The sequence below is a fragment of the Bufo gargarizans genome, chromosome 10, assembly GCF_014858855.1.
Source record: "Bufo gargarizans isolate SCDJY-AF-19 chromosome 10, ASM1485885v1, whole genome shotgun sequence".
Lineage (NCBI taxonomy): Eukaryota > Metazoa > Chordata > Amphibia > Anura > Bufonidae > Bufo > Bufo gargarizans.
In genome coordinates this window covers 124,292,330-124,311,330 of record NC_058089.1, presented here as the reverse complement: position 1 = coordinate 124,311,330, position 19,001 = coordinate 124,292,330, and the positions used below count along the sequence as shown (strand labels likewise).

Genomic DNA, 19,001 nt, shown 5'->3' with positions numbered 1-19,001 from the left:
CCTTAGTTTGGGATCAAGCCAGTCGGATGTTTATTTATAAGTTCCAGCTTTCTGCAACACCAACTGTGACAGGAACGCCCAGGAGAGAAGCTGATGTCTCCTGCCCATTGCTCCGATAGTAGTAGACAGTAATGGTGGCACAGCGGGCGAACGGAGCAGCGACCAGGAATAATAGTAAGTGCACAGAGATCCCTGGGGTCCGCTCTATGTAGCCTGCTAACTTAAAGTCCTGCTATCATTGGTTGCGCAGTGCGCCAGCCCCTCTCTCCTCATTAGCGGCAGCAGCGGCACAGGGGGAGTGAGAGACCGCTTCCTTCTCCCCTGTGCTGCTGAGGGAACATAAGCACGCTCACAGCAGCGTGCTCATGCTTTGTGATACTAGACTGCGCAGCAGCGCAGCCCAGTATCGAAAAAATTGAAATCCCAGCATCATATCGATACCGGGACAAAAGTATTGATTGGGTAACGAAATTTCGATACCCACAACAACCCTAGACTATACAAATTTTTACATGCTGTATGTCATAACTTTTTTTTTAAAGGGGTTTTCTGGGATTTTAATATTGATAAGCTTTTCTCAGGATAGGTCATCAATATCAGATTGGTGTGGGTCTGAAGCCCGGCACTCCCACCGATCAGCTGGTTGAAGAGAAGGCCGTGCTCCATGCGAGTGCAGCCTTCCCTTCATCTTTTACCTGCTTGCCATCGACATCACAGGGGTGAGCAGATGTAATTTCAAGCAGTTCCCTTCACTTCAATGGAACAGCTCGCTCCAATTCAAGTGTATACTACAGAGGCATCCCATTGAAGTGAATAGGACGGCTTGCAATTACACTGCTCACCGCTGTGATGTCGATGGCGAGCAGGTAAACGATGAAGGGAAGGTTGCGCTTGCACGCAGCACGGCCTTCTCTTCAACCAGCTGATCGGTGGGAGTGCCGGGTGTTGGACCCCCACAATCTGATATTGATGACCTATCCCGAGGATAGCTCATCAATATTAAAATCCCAGGTAACCCCATTAACTTTAGCTAATGAAGCTTGATTTTGTGAGCCAAGTTGTACTTTCTGCATTGTTGGTAGATATGCATGCAAGTAAAATTTGTATATTTTTTTAATCTGGCAAATGCACAAAAAAGGAGTTTACCACAAAATGTACTTAAGGGTTGCTACAGTTGTGGATATATATGTGCGTCCTGCTATTCCCCCAACCCCCCGAACTGTTAAGAAACACCCCTTCCCCCAGTGTGACTGACTCTCTTTAAAGCTTCAGGACTATTAACAGGGGTGTTGCTAGGTCAAAACATCCAGGGATTGAGCCCCAAATGTAGTGGCTGTCATATATACAACTGTCACTGTCTTCAGGAAAGGTGTTTTAGTGCCTATGCTGCAGCGTATTTTGGCAAGTGAACTGACTTGCCACCTTATCCTTTTCTCACAGGAGGGCCTTCTGGACTTGGAGACTACATGACTGGATCCCCATTCACTATAAATGGGGTGTCAAACAGCAACGGCCGATGCAGAACCATTTCTGGCTGTCGCTTCTTGGCCACTGAGTTGTGAGTTCACATCAGATCAGCATTTGCACCACCCACCTTCCTTGGGATACCATATGTTCTATAGATTTTTGGGCCAGGATGATGGAGAACATACCGGTCTGTCCAATCTAATTGCTGTGCTGGTACTGCACTTTCCAAGCACTGCTGCACCCGCTCTACCTGGTTCAGGTCTATAGAACCAGGATCCAGGCCTGTGCTCTCGTGGAGCTACAAGTAATTGTGCACAGAGACTAGGCTTTCTCCTTGCTGGCTTGAGCCCTTGCAAATCAACCCATTCATAACAGCGCTAGCTCATTAGATTGATAGGTCTGTCCAACTGCAAACCTAAGTGGCAGCCTGCAGAAAATCAGAATGGCAGTGCATATGAAAATTCTCAGACCATGCGTGTCACACCCTCAGCATCCAGGGATGATGACATAACTAGGACCTTGGCTGTGTACATCCTTGGCAGTAGTCATGATGACTTCATCCCTTGGTCAGGTGTGCAACCATGTACATCAGCATGTGAGGGTGCATTTGTGTGTGTGCGCGTGTCAGCTAAAGATATGTGCCCATAGGGAGAGAGGCGTGGTCCAAAAGGGCACTTTTGTGCAGGCTGGAATAATGCTGCAGTATATTTTGGCAAGTGCAGAACAGACATGTCAGCACACCCTTTTCTGACAGGATGGCCCTCTGGATTTGGAGATTGCATGGCTGCATTCCCCATCGCATCAAGGGGGCAGCAAGTGACCACCACAGGTGTGGAACCATTTCTTGCTGTTGCTTCTTGTCCATTGAGTTGTGGGTTAACATCAGATTAGCATCTGCATCCCCCCCCCCCCTTTCCTAGATTATACATTCCATGGGTTTTTGGGCCAGGATGATGGAGAACACACCTGTCTTTCTGATACACGTGCTGTGCTGATAATGAAGTTCCCCAGTGCTACTGCTCTACCTGGTTCAGGTAAAAGCAGGATCTAGACCAGCGCTCTCATACAGCTACAAGCAATGGTGTGCGGAGACTAGGGTTCTCCTTGCTGGCTTTCACTTTTTCAGTCCAACTCATTCACAACAGCCATTGTCATTAAATTGACAGGTCTGTCCAACTGCAATTCAAAATGGCAGCATGTATGAGAATTTCCTTAGATGGAACACTATGCATGTCACAACAGGGAGCCTCAGCATCCAGGGACAATGACATCACAAAGGACTCTAGCTGTTAAAGGAGTTTTCCGAGATTTTTATTTTTTTTAGTAATGAACTATCCTCTGGGTAGGTCATCAGTATCTGATTGGTGGGAGTCTGACACCCGGGACCCCCCGACGATCAGCTGTTTGAAAAGGCAGTAGCGCTGCGCCCTTCTTTCTGCTATTCCCAGGCCAAGTGATGACACATGGGTTCATGTGTCACGTGGCCTTGGAGCAGCTCAGCCCCATTCAAGTGAATGAAGCTAAGCGTAATACCAAGCACAGCTGCTATACAATGTACGGTGCTGTTGGTAAGCTGAGACAAAAAAGCTGAATGGCGGGATCCCAGGTGTCGGACCCCCACCTAGCAGGGCCCAAGAGGGCAGGACTAATATAAGTGGCCAGGGGCAACAAAATACTGCCATACCAGCTGCAGCATTTAACTCTATCACCATCCTGAGAACAACAGTACAGTTGAAGGAGGGCACTTTCCTCTGCCGGCCAGGGGAATAAGTACCAGATGCACCTAGCATAATTAATGCTGAGAGCATCAGATTGCTATGTACCGACTCGTGGCCTGAGGACTTGGGAGTCCCCCGGCCCACTGGGAAATTTTCCTGTAGGGTCTATGGCCTGTCCTCCCCTGTTGTTAACATTGGGTGCAGAGCTGAGCATGTCCCATCATTTTGCCTTTGAGGAACTCAAGCTGGAGTGCACTTTGTTAGTTGTATCAAGCAGAATTTTGATTTTCAATTGTATGTCTCAGGTCTCATTGTCCCAGCAAGAATATCTCCAGTAAGAGGGGTGAAGCCAGTGCTCTTTCTGATCCTAACAGCTGTAAATTCTGTCTGCCTGCCTATGTCGCAGCAAATATTCCATATGCCTGTTTGTGGTCAGCTGTTCTAACCTCAGCCTAGGCTCCTCTCCGTAATTCTGAGCGCTGCCTGCTGCTCCTTTCGGGTCCACTCCTCTGATCTCTCACATGGCCAGGAAATGCTGGGAAGAACTGTGTCTGCTGCAATGCCCACAAGGACACTAAAGAGTGTATTAGACAGCCTGATTCTGCCAGCGATTGTCGGAAAGGAAGCGTTCCTTACCGGCAATCGCCTGTTCGCTAGCAGAGAGGACCAATGCTATTAACATGCAGCGATCGCCTCCTCAGTATAGGGAGGAGTGATCGTTATGCCATCACTCTTCCCTATACTGAATCATTGTTTGCCAGCAGCAGATTGTGGTTAGAGACTAGAATCTGCCGACTGCAAATGACCATTTTTAAACATGTCAAAAGATTTGGATTGCCCTATAAACAAGCGTACAGAAAAACAGACCAGTGAGCCAAACCAAATACTTAATAAACAAGTAATGACCAAGCACAACTTATAGAACGTCTATCAGACTTTTGTATATATAGGGGGATCTAATAAAAGTCGCAAAAATAAATTACTGTGAGCCAGCCAATTTTATTTTGAAAGTGTTTTGTTATATTTTAGCTGGGGTGGGGGGTCTGGGTGACGAGCGGGCCGGGCTCCAGTACAGCTGGTGAGCATCCTCACGTCCAGGAAACCAAACAAACCTGCAACACAGAGCACTGTTCAGACACAAACCAAGTACCATAACACAGACAATCCACATAGTCAGGAACCCATGCAGAACTAGCTAAAGGATACATGGCGAACACAAGCAGCAGACTGAATGCATGGCGATCACAGACAGAGCTGAGCAAACATGAAGACAATATCAGATCAGTGGGGGTCTGACATCCAGAAACATCTGTTTGAAGAGAAGGCAGTGTACCTTTAAACAGATGATCGGCAGGGGTGCCAATCTGATATTGATGACCTATCTGCAAGTAAAAAGACAACCCATTTAATGCCCCTTCACGCTGCCTAATATTAGGGCAGATTAGAGCTAGCGAGCGTTAGTTATGAAACGCTTGCTCATTTGGTAATGATTTAAGCTCATCAATGATCCTGTTTGCTGGCAGAGCATGGTGTCTAAACAGCACTCTGCTGCTGGCAATCATTCTGTATGGGGATGAGCAATGACAGTAGCAATCACTTCTCCCCATCTAAAACTCTCTCTTCATCACTCCTGTCTACCACTGATTCTTTCTATATATCCCTTTATCTGTCACAATATCTTTGTATCTCAATTTCTGTCTCCATTTATAAGGCTTTGTCTCCCTGTTAGACTTGGAATCTAGTGAATTACACCGACAGCATTATATCAGTGTAAGGCCTCATGCACACGACCGTTGGGTGTTTTGCGGTCCGCAAAACACGGATGGCGTTCGTGTGCATTCCGCAATCTGCAGAACGTCACGCTCAGCCATTGATATAACTGCCTATTCTTGTCCACAAAACAGACAATAGGACAGGTTATATTATTTTTGCGGACCACAGAATGGAGCAACGGCTGCAGACAGCACACAGAGTGCTGTCCACATCTTTAGTGGACCCATTGAAGTAAATAGGTCCGCATCCAAGCTGCAAAAACTGCGGCTCGGATGCGGTCCAAAACAACGGTAGTGTGCATGAGGCCTTATTCAGTAGATTCCAGGTCTCACATGCTTATAAGTCATTATAAGGCTAGTTCACACTTCAGTTAGTTGATCAGTTATTGGAGGAAAGCTTTCCATTATACCTTATGACTGAGTAGCCTTCGCTACTGGTTTTGGCTCACAATAACTGATGGAAATAACTGACCAAATAACTAAAATGTGAATTAGGCCTAATTAAGTGCGATGCTGTCTAAGGCTGAAGCAAACGATTATTTTAGCAATAGAGTATTCTACCGATTATTTTTTTTTATAAATAATCGAGTATTCTAATAAGAAAAAGTTAATAAGACTGTTTTCCTTTATAAAAACTCATCAGACCCCCTGCCATCAGTCCCAAACACCCTTTGTTCCCCCGTGTGATCAGCCCAAGTGCATCAGTTCCCCCAGTGCCATCAGCTCGTCCATGCCATTTCCCCCACTGCTATCAGATCAGCCCCTCCACGCCATGTCCCCCACTCCCATCAGATATCAGCCACTCCATGCCATTCATGTCCCCTAGCGCCATCAGCCCCTTCAAATCACAGGTTCTCCCTTCAAGTCACTAACATCACCACCACCACCTCAGCAGATTCGGGCCCCTGCTAGTGCTAACTTTAACCCTATCTTTCCTGGCAGTGTGCTGATATGGAGTCCGCAGAGACAGACCATGTCTTCCTCCCAGCATACACTGGGAGGGACCGGACGTCACACACAGCGCCAGAAATCGGGGCAGTGTGTTCCACTACAGCAAAGGCAGGATTGAATCTCTCGCCACGAGGCCTCTATACTCAAACCTCACTATTGTCCCAAACTGAACCCAGATTTGATGCTTAAGACAATACAGTTCCAGTACATATTGAAGCACACAGCAGCTCTCACCTTCCCCTCCACCAACCGAGCACGGATGACGTACTTTTGTTCCAGTACATAGCACTCCAAGGTTTTCCGTCACAACATAACTGCAAACAAAGGTTAACAGTGGCTGTCTGTCAATGGCAGAACATGTAATGGATGCTATGGCACTACATTTCCTTTTGCTAAGTGCTTAGAAATGGTTCAGACAGAGGTGTGTAATAAAGGTGCCATCTGTGGCTGGATGGTGGACAAGAAAACTATGGGAGCTACTCATCCTTGTCATCAGGTGAAATGATTCTAATGGTAGCCTGCCTGTCCGTCCAGAGCCTGTCCACTAGGTGGGCATGCCTTCATGTAACCACTGCCCTCAACAGTCCCTAACAGCTAAGAGTGGACTAGATGATGGGCAATTAATCAAAACCACCACCCTGCTTCTCTGTCTGTGATATGCCCTCTCTGTGAATTGGGCAAAATGTCTTCTAGGCCGTTATAGAGACATTTCTAGCATCCAATAATTATTGGGAAGGAACCTAAAATTCACTAATCAATTGAGAGGATAACATGCAGCAATCATCTCCTCAGTATGGGGAGAAGCGACTGCAACTCCGTCCACAATCCCCATACAGCTGTTTACACAGCACGACCTGCTGCTCCTATACAATGATTTTGGGTGACATACTCATCAGGTGATTGGTGGCACATTTTAAAAGAGGCAATTATCATTAACGAGTGTTCATAGAAATGTTAGTTCCAAATAATGAGCCAATAATTTGTCAGTGTAAAAGTGTCTTTATTTTCTCTATTTCTTCTTGTCGTTTCTCTGCTTATCCATTTACTTGCACATTTTCTGTCTCGCTCTGGAGATCGGTCATGTGACTGCGCCCTCTGCGGAGACTGTATTTCTTCCGATATCACCACCAAAATCTGCATGTAACATCTATGGAACTCATTGTGGATTTTTAAGCCGGATAAACAATGTTTATTACAGTGTAAATCTGCCCTCAGAACTGCATTTTAAGTATTGAGCCAGGTCTCACCGCAAGGTGTTTCGCTTCTGTACCTGACATTACTATTCTGTTAACATTTTAAATGGTACTTACGTGAAGTTATTTGATATCACAGATTCATGGTTTATCCAAACACTCCATTAGCATTAGTTCTTTAGGCACAGAAATGTATTCGCAGGTGACTGCCTGAAGTTAGTCTTCCAATGTACTACATAATGGGATCCCGGTGAACTGAAATCATTAGTGTCTTGTATTTCTGATTGAACATCTTGACGTTTTTTTCATATCTTGATGATATCTTACTACTTATTGCACCCCACTTATATTATAAACTGTGGCTACATGTACATCTTTACTTGTGGATACTTGATTGAACTGAAGATAACTACTCCTGTGGAGATGTACATAGTGAAGATTATTTTTGGCTTATCCACACCTCATTTCTGGATGTATTAGGTTTCCTTTTATTTCAACTTTACATCAAGTATTCAAAACTTTAGACAGCCTACCCATCATGCGTGGTGAGCAGCAGCCGTTTGACACAGGGCAATTACCGGGAACAAGCATTCGTACAACTGTTTAGTCCTCATAATGTGCCCATATAAACGATTCCAGTTGTTTTGTGTCAAATGTTTTTTTATGCATTTCTTACAGAACATTACTCTATGATGAACGCTTTCAAAACTATTTTACTAAGGTTTTCTTTGCTCATGACAAACATGTGACATGTCCTGGCACCCTTATTTTCACCCCAGCAGCCCCCCCGGGGCTAGCATCAGAGCATCTCATGCTCCGATGCGCTCCCTTGCCGTTTAGTTTATAACACACTGCCGGGCATAAACTTTAGCGCTGCCTTAGCCGTTTTACTGGCTAGGGCAGCGCTAAAGCCAGCCCATCAGTGCCAGTGACGTCACCGGGCTTCCTGGCAGCCTTATGGAGAGCTCGGTTTGTCACCGCAACTCCTAAAAATGCCTTTGCCCTGCGCAATTTAGCGCAGGGCAAATGAGCGCATCGGAGCATGAACTGCTCCGATGCTAAAGTCAGGGGGGGCTGTCTGGGTGAAAATGGAGGTATGTCCGGGTTCAGCTCTGAACACAGACAACCCCATTGAGCCATTTCAAATTGGATACCTGAGGCTTATTGGCAAAGTCAGGAAAGCACACACATAATATCGGCACTTGGCTCCTGGGTGGCAGATCGGAGTAAATTCTTCAAGCAACTTTTATGAATTATTGACAAACGAAACCTGCTTGAGGCTGCTGTCCCAGAATGACATCTTATCACTTATACACGGGTTTGGTGATAAGTGTCCGATTGTGATAACAGCTGTCCTGTGTCTCCTTCACCTCCAAAGTATATGGAACTATGAAAGATCACTCTGCCAGCCCCACCAACTGTGGATATAGCGTCTCCATTCCTGATTCTTAGGATCAGTGGGGGGGGGGCTCAGTAGTCAGACATTTATCAGCTGTTCTGCGAATAGGACTTCTCATCTAAAGAGGATATAACACCAGCTTAAAGTTAGGAAAGCTGTAGGGACTTAATTCAAGAAAAGTTGAAAACTAAAATAGAAAGTTTAATTGGATTTGCTTGCGAGAAATACAACAGGCGCTTTAAAACAAAAAATAACATGAGTGACCGGAGAGTGTTGCATGGAAAATATAGTTTGCACTTAAATTGTATACTACGTAATATTTACATCAGAAATGCATACGTTTGTGGTTAAAGTAAATCAGAAAATGTAGCTCCTGTTTCAGATGGCTTGCATGGCCTTACAAAAGTTTATTTATTTGCTATATATAAAGGTAGCTTTAGTGTGTACTACAAGGAGATCTGACATACAGTGCTGCCCATAATTATTCATGCCCCTGGCAAATTTTGACTTAAAGAGGCAATATTGTGGGGAAAAAAAATAAAAAAAACGTTTCTCAGCTTTTATGTACATTTGAGCAAAAAAAATACAATACGTTCCGCACTGTGGAAAATCTCAGAGGACGTGGTCGGAAGCCACTGTCAAACATGGTGGTGGGAACCTAATGCTTGGGGGGGGGGGGGGGGGGGGGGGGGGTTCAGCCAATGGACCAGGGAACCTAATCAAAGTAAACGGCACCATGAAAAAAGAGCAATACATGAGGATTCTCAACAACATCAGGCAGTCTGCAGAGAAACTTGGGCTTGGGCACCCGTGGACATTTCAGCATGACAATAACCCAAAACACACAGCAAAAGCGGTGAAGAAATGGTTAGACAACAACAGGCAGAGTCCAGACTTGAATCTAATTGAGAATCTGTGGAGGGAGCTAAAGATCAGGGTGATGGCAAGAAGACCCTCCAACCTGAAAGATTAGAAGCTCATAATTATAATTGGGCAAAAATACCTGTGGAGACATCCAAACAGCTGGTCTGCAATTATAGGAAGTGTTTGATTGCTGTAATAGCCAATAAAGGCTTTTCTATTGATTATTGAGAAGGGTATGAATAATTTTGGACTGGACACTTTTTGCTCAAATGTAAATAAAAGCTGAGAAATGTTTTTTTCCCCCCCACAATAATGCCTCTTGTACATCGTCTTATCTTTTGGGAGACACCCATGTCATTTCTCGTCAAAAAAATTACTTGCTGGTTGAATAAAAGTAACTAAGTCACAATTTGCCTGGGGTATGAATAATTATGGCCGGCACTGTAAGTAAAGCTAATTGATAAAAAGAGAGCTCAAAGTAAGCAGTCAAAGCGGCACACACACTTTTTCCCCCCCTATTAAGCTTTGAGGTTAAACAGTTAATGAGAAGTTTGTTTAGGATTGGTGCCCCCCCCCCCCCCCCCCAAGGACTACCAAACAAACGTCACCTCGAATGCTATTTACTTGTGTTCAAAGTATTTCACAAGATGGGAACGCCAGAGTTAGATGCAACTTTTACTGTTATCTCCTTTATATGCTGTATCTAGTAACATTAGTACAGGCTTAGAGACGATAGGGAGGGAACACAAGCAAACCCCCCCCCCCCCCCCCCCCCCCCCAAGAAAATGAAACTTATCTACAAAGCCTTAAAGGGGTTGTCTGGTTTCCCATATTGATGACCCATTCTCAGACTAGGCATCAATATCAGATTGGAAGGGGTCCGACTCCTGGGGATAGGTCTTCAATATGGGTATTTGGACAACCTACATTAAAGCCTTGCAAACGAACAAATAAGCAAGAGCAGTGTTAAAAAAAAAAAAAAAAAAAAAAAAAAAAAAAATCAGTGTCTTTAGCAGACCATCAATCACGTGGAATCGGATTGCCTGCCAAAGGGACATTGTTTGACAGTCATCCTAGAATATAAAAAAAAAAAAACTCATCCGAAACAGACTATTGCCAATCACCCAAAAGATGTGTTACATACGGCGCGGATAGCTAGCTGCTTGTGCCGCCCTTAGATAATCATTGTAAGCGGCATATTGCTGCTGGTATTCAGATTGTGTTTCAGCTGCACGACGAAAATCCACATTAGACTTGGGCGGCGATCGGTGGTAGGAATCCTGTGGCTTCTGTGTTAATCGGCGATAATCAGCTATTTCAGCGTAACGGCGGTCAGGAGCAAGCCTGCGGTCGAAACAAAAGTCATTTTTAATGCTAGAGAAAAGGTATGAAAAAAGCAACGTCAACCACACAAGTAGTAGCTCGAAAATATTAATGTGTGGTTTAAAAAAAAAAAAGTGTAACCCATTAGAAAATTAAAAAAGCCATAATATGTATGCATGATCACTTTTAGAACGCATCTGCAAGATTTCTGTAAGCCTTTACAAAAACCGCCTCGCCCTGACTGAAAACAAGTCACAGTAAACTGGGGTTCTTCTTTATTTTGTCTACAGGCTTCACAGAAACCTGGCAATCCCTGGAGCATTTAGAGCACTTCACCTCTGCTTAACGTCACCAAGAGTCCTTCTTTACCAGAGTGGTGCTCCATGCTGATCGTCGGGCGCACAACTGTCGATCTACTGGTGTCTAGCATCTGACTACTATACTGAAAAAGGAGGCTGGCAGCTTGGTAAGGGTTTTTTGAGGAAGACATGGACTACTGTGGCTACTGGAGAAATTGTAGAGGACTACTATCGCTACCTGAAAATGAAGGAGAGAACAGATCTCATTTTTACTACTAGAGAGGGATCATGCTCTAACTACCATAGAGAGCTCTATTCTGAACATTGCAGAGGCAACACCTCATGTGAGGTTTAAAGCCAATCCCGCTTTCAGAGTAAACTGAACCTACAGTAGGTCATTGAAGCTGGCTTCTAAGAGTGGCAAAGATTTGACCAGGCCTGGCAAAAAAAAAAAACTGCATGCCCATTCCCTGCTATGAGAAAACAGGACATCTTTTTGAGACCCAAGAGACGATACCCTTAACACAGCATAGCCAACGCTTGTCAATTATGCGCACATATACCTTTCAGTTACTTACCTTTTATAAGCATCTGCCGCTTTCTTGAAATTATCGGAAGCAGAACTTCGGGGCGGTGACAGACAGGTGCGCTCATACAAGAGCACGTCATTTGTAGCCGGGATGGTTGAATAAGAAGGCTGTGCTCCAAGACCTGACATTTGGGAGGGATCATAGGCGGAAGTCTGCGGCTGACGATATGCAGTACCCAGTGCAGCTGCCGGCGCATAGGGAGTAGCCGTGGTAGAAATGGATCCATAAGCGTGGGCTGGCGTCTGAGTGCTGTAGGCCGACGCCACTGAAGGAACCTGTGTAGCATATCCCGAGGCTGGTTGTTGCCGATAAGCTGCAGCTGCCTGGGTATTATATGAAGAGGGATCTACAGTATATGCAGAGGCCTGGCTCTCGTATCCTGACTGATTTCCAGCAGTAGGGGCTCGGCTAGCATAAGCAGAAGACAACGCGTATGTCTGGCTGCTAAAGGCAGACGAAAATGACGGAGTTGTCTGGACCCCATAGGCGGATGACAAAGAACTATAGTCTGATGTTGCAGAACGATATTTTGATGCAAGTGCAGCCGAGGCCATTGCCCCCTCATAGTATGATCTTGTGGGCGATCTCCTCAGGGGACTCCTGTCTCGCGAGTAATACATTGGGGAAGGTGGACGCACTCTACTGTCATATCGCGCAGAATCTCCACCATAGCGCTCATATGGTGATTTCAGTGCATAGGATGCATACGCCGCTTCAGATGCTCTCCTGCGGTTATACGTCTCAGAGCGGCTCTGTGGTGCATCTCGGTATTCATGAGACCTATGTGAGCGACCGCTATGAGAACTACCATTACTGCTCATGGGCCGATGAGCTTTATTCGACATCTCCACATTTATCCGTTTGCCTCTTATCTCTCTGCCATTCAGCTTGTCGATCGCTTCCCTAGCTTCGCTTTCTCTTTCCATGTGAACGAACGCATAGTCTGATGAAGTAGCATACAAGGAGAGGAAAAGAAAATATGTTATACATCTCTCAGAATTTGTTACCTACACCGTATAATCTTGAAATGTCTACGATAGGCCTCAGGTCAGAGGGCCAGTCAAAAATCAATAAATTCTCATGTAACAACTTAATGTGAACAATCGCTAAGCTCCAAATTAACCAACGGGTCAGACTACTGAATATTCTCTTTTTTATGGACATATAAGTGCAACTGTGTTTGATAACTAGCTTTCTATCTAGAGACTGTAGTATTTGGGGGGGATGCTCAGTCCAGGTCTGATCAGGTTAAGTTTTTAAAAGGATCCATCACAATCCATTAAGGTTGTTGTTTTTTTAGTTCCACTATATAATGGGCCTGTTATCTATGCTTCTCACTGATTACATTAGGGGCCCATACTATGCTGTGTGGACATAAAGCTAGGTGCCATCCAGAGGAGAGATTAGCAAAAACGCCTGGAGCCGAGCAGATACAGATGAAATGACACGTGACCCTACAGTACAGGCCACATAGACTGACCCATCAGAAGATGTCAAACATTTTATCTTAAAAGGTGTGGCCCTACTTTGTTAAAATATCAAGAGCCCCAAAACGCAATTAAATAAAAAAGATCCTATAATCACTTTATCCCCCACCATTTAGGTCCAGCTTGAGTTTAGTTTACTTGACTGCAGCAATAATGTGCCTGTATACCAGAGCTGCAACCAATCACTGGCCTCAGCAGTATTAATGCAGAACAGAGGGGGTTACGTGGAGAGTATTTTTTATCTCATCACATTTAGGGGCTGCACAACTTTGAGGTCTTCATCCCAATGCGACATCAGGCATACAGAGATGCAGGCAGCATACTGGGCAGTACAAGTGTCAAGGTACCCAATACCACCTAGGGGCATACTATGGTGTCAGTAAGATACCAGAAACTCTCCGCCCCAGATGTAAGATCGGGCGGGTGACCGTAACTAAGGCGACACTTCAGAAAAATATATTAATGGGAAGTAAACACTAACGAGAATAAATCTGCATAGTACAGGGCAGCTGGGTTATGGCCGTGGGGAGCACTTGGGAAAGGCCAGGTTCACGTCACAGTTTATCTTTCTGATCATTTAGAACAGATAAATAATGAAAAGGGTTCTTAAAATTTAACCCCTTAACGCCATACATGTAGGACACTATGCGCCTGCAATTGTATGGAGCAGGCTGCTGCGGTGAGCCCGTTCTATATACGGCACCTGCTGGCTGCATCATACAGTCGGCACTCGGCCGCAATGTTGGGGACGGCAATCCTGCGGAACCCCACCATTTAACCCTTCAGACTCTACAAACAAGGCTGATCACGGCATCTGGAGCTAGGCAGAAGGAAGAGACTCCCTCTGCCTTCCTATCGGAAGCCCTGCAGTGGGCACAGTGACTGCCACGGCCTCCTCTCTGCTTTTCCTAGGCCAGTGACGACAGGTTCATGGATCACGTGGCCTAGGAGCAGATCAGTCCCACTGAAGTGAAAGGGGCTGATCTGCAACACCAAGAGGCTATACAATGTACGGCACTGTGCTTGGTAAGCTGCGGGGAGGCATCAGCAAAGCTGTGCTGAAAAACAGTTATGCACATTTGCCATCCGTTTTAGCCATTTCTGTCCGAGATCCGTTATTTTTGGAGATGAGCAAATTTCATATTTTGAAATTAGTTCCGCTTCGTTTGGTGGTAAAAGGTGAATTGCGTTATGGATTCCGTTACCACGGTCCATAACGCAATTCTATGACGGAATGCCTTTAGAGGCATTCTGTTATTCATTCTGTCATAATAGAAGTCTATGGGCTGCATAACGGATCCGTCCCGTTACTGTTATGCAGGGGGGACCTCTCCGCTATGCAGGCCATAGACTTCTATTAGGACGGAATGAATAACAGAATGCCTCTAACCCTGGGTTCACACCTAAGCGTTCCTCAAACGCGCGTTTTACGCGAGTTTTTGTAATAGTAAACGCGCGTTTGTGTCATTGACTGCAGTGTCCTATGGCCACAAACGCGCGTCAAAACGCCCCAAAGAAGCTCAAGTACTTGTTTGAGCGTCGGGCGTTTTACAGCGCGTTCGTACGCGCTGTAAAACGCCCAGGTGTGAACCCTTCCCATAGGGAAGCATTGGTTTTCATGTCTTAAGCGTTTTACAGCGCGTTTGAACGCGCTGTAAAACGCTCAGGTGTGAACCCAGGGTAAAGGAATTCCGGCATAGAATTGTGTTATGGTCCGTGGTAACTGAATCCATAACGCAATTCTGCTTTTACCACCAAACGAAGCGTGAACGAATGTCAAAATATGAAATTCGCTCATCTCTAAAAATAACAGATCTTAAAAAAAAAATCCTGCATGGGATGCCAAATGTGCATGAAAGGATGCTTAAAGGGGTTCTCCGGACTTATAATAGATCGGCGGGGGTCTGACACCCATTACCCCTGCAGATCACCTGTATAAAGGGAAGGCGTGGGAAAGTGTGCACGTGCTGGCTCTCTTATTGTTCACTGCTGCTTTGCCATAGCAGTGAGCAGGAAGAGACGGCAGACACGCACCTTCCCTTCACACAGCTGTGCGGCGGGGGTGCCGGGTGTTGGACCTCCGCAGATCTGATATTTATGACCTATCCTGATCAATATTAAAAGCACAAAGAACTCCTTTAAAATACAGGGTCTGTTTTTTTCTTTATCTTTCTATTCTTCTAATGGACCAGAAGAATGGAAGAAAATAAAAACTGTTATGTGAACCCGGCCAAAGACTCTTAGGGTGGTGTCCAACCTTGCAGTAAACATATGGCTCCTACGCTGTCCTGGAGGTAGACTCCTGATCCACTCTGCCGTGCATGGGTACGAGTAGTGCAGGACCAAAGACCGGGGAAATTAGTGCCACCGCTTCCCACATCAATCATGGTTCTGTACAGATCACACGTGAAGCACGACGATACACCACACAGCTGGTGCCGAGCAGAAATCATATCGGTGACGATAACTTGAGTCGACCGAGTAGACAGCAGGTTCTCAGAAATTCTGCTGCAGTTTCCCCACAAGACGAGGTTACATGTAGGTCGCTGACGGGTGATTAACAACCGATTGCTATTTTGATCGAGAAAATATATTTACTTCTACCACCTCTCACCACTTGGGCCATGGTGCAGTGACCGGGGCAGTCGGAAACTCAACCTGTGACCACAGCAGAGAGAAAATCATTTCCCGGCCGCCAATGCACTAATCAACATGAGTGCCGTAAAGGGAGCCTGTCACCGGGAAATCCTTAATCTAATTATCCTACCTTATAGTGCGGCCCCACTGATGTATTGGCACTCCCCCCCCCCCCCCAATTCGTCCTCTGTGGTCCCTGTATCTTTTGGTGCCTCATATGCTAATGAGGCACCTCGGTTATACTAGGCGTGGACTTGTATTTCTCTGCATCCAATCGGAGCGCCCTGCTCTTAGCCAGGAGAAGGAGCTGCGATTCTCGCGAGAACTTGAGCTCCTTTTCCTGGCTAAGAGTGGGGCGCAGCTTGCAGCCAGGGAGAAGATAACCACGCCCAGGAGAAATACAAGTCTACGCCTAGTATAACTGAGTCGCCTCATTAGCATATGAGGCACCAAAAGATACGGGGACCACAGCGGACGAATGGGGGATTCTTAAGGGGGGGAGTGCCAAGACATCAGTGGGGGCCGCGCTATAAAGGTAGGATAATAATTAGATTAAGGATATTCATTTTCATGTTTTCACCTGCAGATTGGCCCCTTCCCACTACCTGCTGCCCACTGCATCGGTACTCCAGGACATTTCCTGCTCTTGGATTGGCCGACACTAGTCACATGAGCAGAGCCGGCCAATCCAAGGGCAGCAGGAAGTGATTTACCACCGATGCATAGTGTGCATCTGAGAGTCTAAGAAGTCGCCATCTTGGATGACAGAAGGAGTCCTGGAATTGGCGGATCTGCAACAGAAAAGTGGAAAACAGTTCTGTCTGTTCCCTGATCAGGTCTCATGAACACGGACGCATTTTTGCTCCTCGTCCGATCTGCCTTTTTTGCAGATAAGATATGGAACAATTTCAATGAGGCCCCAAAAATTAATTGGGGACAGCGCACCGCGTGCTGCCTGAATCCGTATGTCTGTTCTGTCAGGCAGAAGAAAAAAAAAAAAAGATAAACCATGTCCTATTCTTGTCCGTTTTGTAGGCGAGGATCCGACATTTCTATAGATGTGGGGGGATAATATGGTGCCGTGCAGAGGGCAGGTATCGGTGTGGGCCCATGATGTGATTTTTTTCTTGCACCGGAGGGTAGGCTAGAACTGACTGCAGCATGTAAACACAAACCGTAGCTGCAGCACTGGCAGTACAGGCTCTGGGGCAGGTATCTGACTAGCTTAAAGAAAATCCAACAACCCCTGGGATCTGAAATAAAGAACAGGTAAGTACTTACCTGCCAGATCCCACACCACCTTTTACATGGCTATACAAACGTAGACCTGTGACTGCTGGTACACAGCTAAGGGCCAGTGATGGTACAGGATATGGCAGGTAAGTACTTACCTATTCTTTCGGGCGAACCCCTGAAGGTGCCATGGCGCAGGCGCACTGTACGCTCGCTGTGAGGTTCCAGCTGGAGCTCAGTCAGCGCGCGCACCAACAGCCGCCATCTTATTTCCCCAGCACACAGGCGGCCATTTTAGTTCCCTTCCTTTCTGGCCGCGACCTCCTATCTCCGCCATTACCTTTCACCACATCGCACTCTATCACCTTCCCGTATTCTTCGAACAAGGTTCTCAGCTCGGCGGCGTCGTAGCCAGGGCCGACGTTACCGACGAATATTTTCCAGGTGTTTTGGGGCCGGGGCTTGGACAGCTCGACCACCATTTTCTTGCCGTGGAGCTCCCGGCCGTTCAGCTCCTCAATCGCTTTGGCGGCGCGGTCCGCCCCTCGCATGTGAACGAACGCGTATTGCTTCATGACGGCGCAGCTCACCACCGTGCCGTGCTTCTCGAAGAGCTCGCTCAGCTCCTCCTGCGTGGTCCGGTCATCCACGTTACCGACGAAAATCTTCATCGAGTCCCTCATGGACGACGCCAGCTTTGCGGTATCAGTGACACAAGAGTAAACGGAACTGTGGCTACACTGCCTGCTCGACGACCGCCTCACGCCAACTCAGTGGATGCAGGACGTTATCGCGATACTTGCGTCACACTTCCGGTCTGCGCGGAAAGTCACGTGACGTCACAATAGCGTGTTGGGAATTACTGGTCGCAATGGCATAAAAAAAAAAATCAGCTGCAAGTGTGAACTGTGACCAAAATCTACCAAGCGGCGACACTCAGGGCACGGCGTTGCTGCCTAGTGTCACAGGAGTCCATCTACATTTACTAAACGCGGCTGAGGCAGGAGACTGTGGGGGAGATTTATATATATTTTTTTAAAAAGTTTAGTTGCCCATAGCAACTAGGGTTGCCACATAAAAAAAATAATACTGGCTAAGTTAAGCCACACCCTAAAGTGTTTGTGGGGGTATGGCTTAACACAACCTTTCATGGGTCCAAACATTATAAACTAAGTAAAGACACCATATTGGATCGAGCGCTGTGCTGGATCCAATAGTTTTTCTTTGCTTCGAGTATCGAGGTCTTACCTGCGGTTTCCGTGAATGAAGGAGAAACAATTGCTGGATTTTTCTAACTATCAGGATACGTAGGGCATAGTGCAGGGATATAACTGCGCTTACTATTTTCCTGGGCGCCGCTCCGTTCGCCCGCTGTGGCCCCCGTTGTATTCTCCCGCCTGGTATGCTAATAGCATCAGTACAGGGAGGAGGAGACTGTCTTTGTGGGCGTCTCCTTCTCCCTGGCAGTGACGCTCCCCGCTGTGATTGGACCTCGCTACAGCCAGAGGAGAAGGAGACGCCCGCGGAGAAAGACTCTGCCTCCTCCTCATTGCTCCAATGCTATTAGCATACCAGGTGGGAGAATACAACGGGGGCCACAGCGGGCGAACAGAGCTTTGCCAGGAAAATAGTAAGCGCAGTTATATCCCTGCACTATGCCCTACGTATCCTGATAGTTTATAATGTCTGGACCCATGAAAAGTCCTCTTTAAGTCGCTGTCATACTGTGGTTCCCAATAATATTAATGCCTCTATTAGCACCCCCGATTAGTGTCCCCAGTAACAGTAATGCCCCCAGAATGAATAATGCCCCCATTAGTGCCCCCTTTTCTCCTTCTTAAAACAAAAAAAAAAACACTCGCTACGGCGCAGTGAGGAAGCCGGCAGCAGGAAACGCGTCCTTCACTCACTGCGCCAAATACTAAACGGGGCGGCGCATGCACAGGATTTACGGGACACTGAGAAGAATGCGAAAGTCGATCAACTGGACCTGGTGCATACACTGAGCTTCTAGGTGCTGAAGCAACACCCTAATAGCACCTAGAGGCTCAGTAGCATATTTTAAAAG

At 46.4% G+C, this 19,001-nt stretch overlaps 1 protein-coding gene across 1 annotated transcript; it reads right to left on the bottom strand.

Moving 5' to 3' along the window:
* Positions 1-9,925: 9,925 nt before the first annotated feature.
* Positions 9,926-17,745, bottom strand: LOC122920262 (RNA-binding protein 14-like). The gene is made up of 3 exons (XM_044269635.1): positions 17,274-17,745; positions 11,565-12,519; positions 9,926-10,708 (listed from the first exon to the last, which is right to left on the bottom strand). The coding sequence occupies exons 1-3, from the start codon at positions 17,614-17,616 to the stop codon at positions 10,501-10,503; spliced, it is 1,506 nt and encodes a 501-aa protein (XP_044125570.1). The 5' UTR covers positions 17,617-17,745; the 3' UTR covers positions 9,926-10,500.
* Between the last annotated feature and the right edge of the window lie 1,256 nt (positions 17,746-19,001).

What these genes read in the sequence shown, in the direction of transcription:
- LOC122920262 (XM_044269635.1), bottom strand. Translation starts at nt 17,616, where the DNA reads ATGAGGGACTCGATGAAGATTTTCGTCGGTAACGTGGATGACCGGACC. An exon ending in AGAGTGCGATGTGGTGAAAG is followed by an intron (nt 12,520 to 17,273) that starts GTAATGGCGGAG and finishes CTACTTCATCAG; the next exon opens with ACTATGCGTTCGTTCACATG. An exon ending in GCGGCAGATGCTTATAAAAG is followed by an intron (nt 10,709 to 11,564) that starts GTAAGTAACTGA and finishes TTTCGACCGCAG; the next exon opens with GCTTGCTCCTGACCGCCGTT.